This window comes from Cynara cardunculus (assembly GCF_001531365.2).
Source record: "Cynara cardunculus var. scolymus isolate 2C chromosome LG 5, CcrdV1, whole genome shotgun sequence".
Classification (NCBI taxonomy): domain Eukaryota; kingdom Viridiplantae; phylum Streptophyta; class Magnoliopsida; order Asterales; family Asteraceae; genus Cynara; species Cynara cardunculus.
Genome location: NC_037532.1, coordinates 26810756 through 26816581, shown reverse-complemented (window position 1 = coordinate 26816581; position 5826 = coordinate 26810756). Strand labels below are relative to the sequence as shown.

Genomic DNA, 5826 nt, shown 5'->3' with positions numbered 1-5826 from the left:
TATGAAACAAATATTGTAACCAAACTTCTTCGAATCATCAGACTAAAAAGACCCGAATTTCTCTGAAAAGAATTAAGACAATACTTGTCTTTTATGACAAACCATTTCTCTCTTAATAACGTATAAATTATTATTTCTAATAGGAATAATATCTCTATTTCATCAGGTCACAAAGAAATGATGACGCAAAGCTATTAAATCCAATTAGTAATAATAATAAGAGTTATAATAATATCCACATATGACAATGTCTCATTTATTCCAAGTACACCTCTCCTTGATATGCCACCCTTATTACTCCACCTAAACAGGGCTACTTATCAAAACAGACAAAAGTCACCACGTTTGAAAGTACTCATTCTCAGTTCCAAGCCAGAATAGACAAAAGTCACCACGTCTGGGGAAACTATCACTTAAAACAAGTTTCATACCAAAACAGACTTACGTCAACACGCTTGGTAAAAACAGTTTACAAAAATCCAATTCCATACCAAAACAGACTTACGTCATCACGCTTGGTAGGAAGGTTTCATAAAATATAGTTTCATACCAAAACAGACTTACGTCACCATGCTTGGTAGAAACATTTCCCAAAAATCTCGTTCCAAACCAAAACAGACTTACGTCACCACGCTTGGTTGGAACATATCTTTTTATTTAAAAAGATATAAAATACCCCTTTTTATAAATCCATAATCAAACCCAATAATAGACATTTTAAACTATATATAAATATCTAGAATATTAAACACTTAAAATTTATCAAATATAAGTTATCAAGTTATTCGGATATACAATCCGGACAACACTTGTCCCTTTTGTCCGATTTTCTAATCCGGACAACCCTTGGTCGATTTAAGAATAGATCGCATGACTTATGTCCGATTTAAAGCAATCCGGACAACACATGGTCGATTTAAGACTAAACTGCTCAGTACGTGATCGGTTTATAGCTAATCCGCACGACCCTTGAGCGATTTAAAGCTAAACCGCACAACACTTGGTCGTATTCATACTTCTCCGTTCAAAAACCTTTATCCGGTTTACATAATTCAACATCTTACTAACACTCTAAATCGCACAACACTTAGACGATTTATAGATAAATCGGATAACTCCTATCCGGTTTAAGAGTAATCCGGACAAGCCTTGTCCGGTTTATACTTAATCCGATCACCCTTTTGTTTGGATAAAAATCAAAATCACAAGTTTCTTTTTTATAAATAAAACACTACATACATATATCAAAAACTGGTAACATAATTTGTATGAAAGAAGTTTAGAAATCACTCACCTTTTATGCAAAATCTCAGATTTGGAAGAAGATAGAAAAATCAATTTGATTCCGCTTGATCACCGGATAACTTTTCACAAATCTCTCCAAAATTCTAAATGAGGCAAGAAGAAGTCTTCTTACCAAAAACTTTATATTTATACTTTCCTATAAAGGAATGTCGGTTGAAACAACCAACATCATCCATGCATATATTCAGATAATCTCATGCCTACATATACATGCATACCCCACATACTTCATGCACATATAATTTCATGTATATATATATATACAATGCATATATTCCTATGCATAAAATACACCTACTCATGTATTTAATCCATATAAACATGTATTCATTTAAACAATTAATTCACATAATAAATACCTTGGGTAATAATCAGGACCCGGTTATCACATACCTTGCCCTCAAACATGAATTTTATTTGAATATTATTTATATGTATGGTTATGAAATTACAATGAAATTACTTATGTGGAATATTAATATAATTTAGAGTTTTTTATCGATATCATGCTTAGATGAACTAATTTGTAATTGTAATAAAACATTCGATGCTAGTCAAAATTAACTTTAAAGTTACTTGACAAGTGCATCAAAACTCTCTTTCAAGGAAATTTACAAAAGAAGAAGTTTGTTAGAAGATTATTACAACAGATTTATGACCGAGTAACATCTGTTAAAGCCTAATACGATCCATTAAATCTCAACTAATATCTTTTAAAACCCAATATAACCGTTAAAACACAATACGATCCATTAAAGCCCAATAGAACCGTTAAAGTCCATTAACATCCGTAAAAGTCCAATACAATCCATTATTTAAAGAAAAGTTTGAAAAATGAGAAAAAAATAATTCCGCCGGAAACTGTTAAAATGATTTTTATTTCAAATAAATTTCCGACGGATTTCCGGCAGAAAAATAAAAAATATTTTTTAAAAAAAGTTATTTTTTTTAAATAATTAATTATCCGCCGGAAATAGTTAATTTTTTTAATAAAAAAATAATTAATTATCCGTCGGAAATCATTATCAAAATTTTAAAAAATAAATAAGAAATATTATGTATAACTATTTCCGGCGGATAATTAATTATATTTTTAAAAAATTAATATCCGTCAGAAATTCGCTGGAAATTGATATATATATACTATTTCTTATTTATTTTTTTAAAATTCTGATAATTATTTTCGGCGGATAATTAATTATTTTTTTAAATTTAATATCCGCCGGAAATTTGCTGGTAAATTGTTGTAATTAGATCTAAATACAAGATTAATCTAAGTAATTATGAAATCTGCCCGAGATATTATTGAAATACTTTTACCGGCGGATTTCCGGTGGGAGTCAACAAAAGTTGACTTTTTTGAAGTCACACGGTTCCGTCCGCCGGAAATGGCCAGTGTTCCGGTAGTGAGTTATCCCAATAGTTCATCACTTTTGTTGTAATTGATCACGTAACTGGCATACTCTATATATATAATTCATGGAACGGTTATTTATTTAATTGATCACGCAACTGACATACTATATACTCCCGTTATTGGACGGGTTATTTATTTAATTGATCACGTATCTTGCATACTATATAATCCATTACACGGGTTACTTATTTAGTTGCATGCATGTCATTTTCTTAATGTTAATGTAGCTTTACAACCTAGAAATGAAAACTATCAAAATTAAGATGGAGCTAAAAACCCTTTTCTTATGGACAAGCCACATAAACCATATGTATCATAAAATTATTGTTAACCATACGTACATATGGGGATACACTCTATATTTTGTATTAAGTTACATGATAACAAAAAATAAGATAATGATTAATTCAAAGTCGTGACATTGCAAGAACCTTTTCTTGATCATGAGGTTCATCTTGGTGGTATCGAGTTTGATCCAAATGAATCTCTTTTTCAGATATCTTGTTGTTTCTGGGTGTGTTTTCAGAGATTTGAAGAGTTTTCGCCATTTTTCTGAGCTCCACTTTCTGGACTTTACCTGTTCCTGTTTTTGGTAGCTCTTTCACAAACTCCACCTTCTTTGGAACCATGAATTTTGACATGTTTTTCTGGCAATATGTCAAGAGTTCGGTTTCCGTGGTGCTTCCGGTCTTTTTCAGTACGACAAAAGCGCAAGGACTTTCTTCCCACCGTGGATGAGGCATCGCCACCACCGCTGCTTCAAGTATGGCGGGGTGTTTGAATAGAATGGACTCCAGTTCCACGCTACTGATGTTTTCTCCGCCGGAGATGATCACRTCTTTTGACCKGTCTTTGATTTCTAGRTATCCRTCGGGATGGATRACACCCACRTCGCCGGTKAARAACCATCCKTTYTKRAAGGCTTTTKCAGTCTCYYTTTCRTCTTTTAAGTACCCTTTCATGATGCTACTTCCTCKGAGWACGATCTCTCCCATSRTSKTCCCATCRTGYRGAACRCTCTCCATGGTGTCCTTGTTCTTCACATCSACGTCAGCGAGTGTGAGTATACTTACACCCTGACGAGCCTTCAATCTCGCTTGATGGTCTCTAGGTAGCTCGTTCCATTTCGATTGCCACTCACACACAAGAGCAGGTCCGGTGGCCTCAGTGAGGCCGTAGGCATGCATGATGTGGAATCCAAGATCCTCCATCTTCTCCAAGAGGACGGCCGGCGGTGGCGCTCCTCCGGTGAGTATGTTGACTTTGGAGGTTATTTCACGACGTTCATGGGGCTTGGCCTCTAAAAGGATGTTGAATACAATAGGGGCACAACACATATGAGTCACCTTGTGCTGAGAGATGCTTCTGTACATTTCTTCAGCAGTGGTGTTGCGTATGCACACGTTCGTGCCGCCTCGTGCCGCTACACCCCAGGTGAACGTCCAGCCGTTGCAATGGAACATCGGCAGTGACCAAAGATACACGGCCTCCGTACCCATTTCCCAGCCTTGAATCAAGCTCATCGTGCTCAGGAAAGCACCACGGTGGCTATAAACTACCCCCTTGGGATCAGAAGTAGTTCCAGATGTGTAATTCAGCGCAATTGCATCCCACTCGTCCTCAACATCTTCACCTGGGTACTGAGGATTGCCGTAGTTGATGAGTTGCTCGTACTCCAACTCTCCAAGACGGATCCCAGTGGGCTTGTTGAGGTCATCAATCACAATGACCAAAGGCATAGCGTATTGGGCTGAAGAGCTGTCTTTAAAATCCGCCATCAGCAACCGTAGTGCCTCCGATGCTTGGGGAACGTACTCATAGTCCACGAAAAAGACCTTGGCTTGGGAATGATGGAGAATCGTGGCTATGCTTTTAGCATTTAGTCGTGTGTTAATAGCGTTAAGAACTGCTCCTGCCATTGGCACTGAGAAATGCATCTCATACAACGCAGGTACATTCGGTGCCAGTACAGATACCTATAAATTAATAATCAAACCCACAATTAGAAACAAGAACCTACTCTTATATACTCATTGAAAAATATATGTATCTTTTCGTGTAGAATTCATGCCTACTCTTATATATACATACAAAAGACTTAAAAAGCAAGAAACTTACAACATCATTCTTGACAACGTTAAGCGAACGGAGGGAGTAGGCGAGACGGCAGCATCGCTCATATGTTTGGCGCCAGTTGAAGCGGACTCCATCATATACGATAGAGGTACGGTTAGAATAAACCATGGAAGCTCTTTTGATGAAAGTAAGAGGAGTGAGAGGGACATAGTTTGCTGGACACTTGGCTAGTCTGTCCATTAATGCTCTAACAAAGTTCAACTAGGGCCTGGTTTTTGGTGCAGAAAACGTCTGTGATCTTGGGAGAGAAAGAGAGAAAGAGTTATGTTTAAGTTATGGTGGGAAGGAGATGAAGGAGTATGTATATATAGTGGTGAGAGGCACGTTATTTAGGTGGGTTGGGGGTAGGCCACGGATGATTTTGGAAAAATAATGGGGAATATGCTTGGCAATGGCACTACACATGTGAGTCAGTATGTGTTTGAACACAGCCTCTTGACTTTGAACAAATGAAGGCCTTTGGATGATCTTGTTGCATTAAAAAAATTTGGAAACTTTTTGATGATGGTTTTTTTTAAATAACTTTTTCAAGTGTCATTTTTCTTTTATGTTTTACTATAAAATCAAATAACTTTTTGAGCAAAGTTATAATATTAATAACTTTAATCTGGCTTAACCAAAAATCTGAAAACCGTCCATATGTATAAACTATAGTCCCTAGATTATGTATTTGGTTCTGAAATAAGTCTTTTGTCCTATCACTACTAACCAAGAGTATTTTCATCTTTTTTAATAACAAATTAGTTATAAATCGGTGGTGAGAGAAGTCTCCCAATTAGTTACAAACTCTTGATTGTTATCTTGATTTAACCAGAGTTAGATTATAAGTAGATTTTATAAACTCCGGTACAAATTAATGAATTTCAATCCGACAATTAAATGTGAAAAATAAAATATTGTGCGTATTATGGTATCACGGGACATTCTTTAGGGTTCACACCCCAGTTTTTTCGAACCAACATCATTCA

General features: G+C 35.8%; 1 protein-coding gene across 1 annotated transcript; it reads right to left on the bottom strand.

The window, feature by feature from the left end:
- Positions 1–2987: 2987 nt before the first annotated feature.
- On the bottom strand, positions 2988–5038 carry LOC112513667 (butyrate--CoA ligase AAE11, peroxisomal-like). The gene is made up of 2 exons (XM_025120006.1): positions 4841–5038; positions 2988–4698 (listed from the first exon to the last, which is right to left on the bottom strand). Exons 1-2 carry the CDS (start codon positions 5036–5038, stop codon positions 3130–3132), a joined length of 1767 nt encoding a protein of 588 aa, XP_024975774.1. The 3' UTR covers positions 2988–3129.
- Between the last annotated feature and the right edge of the window lie 788 nt (positions 5039–5826).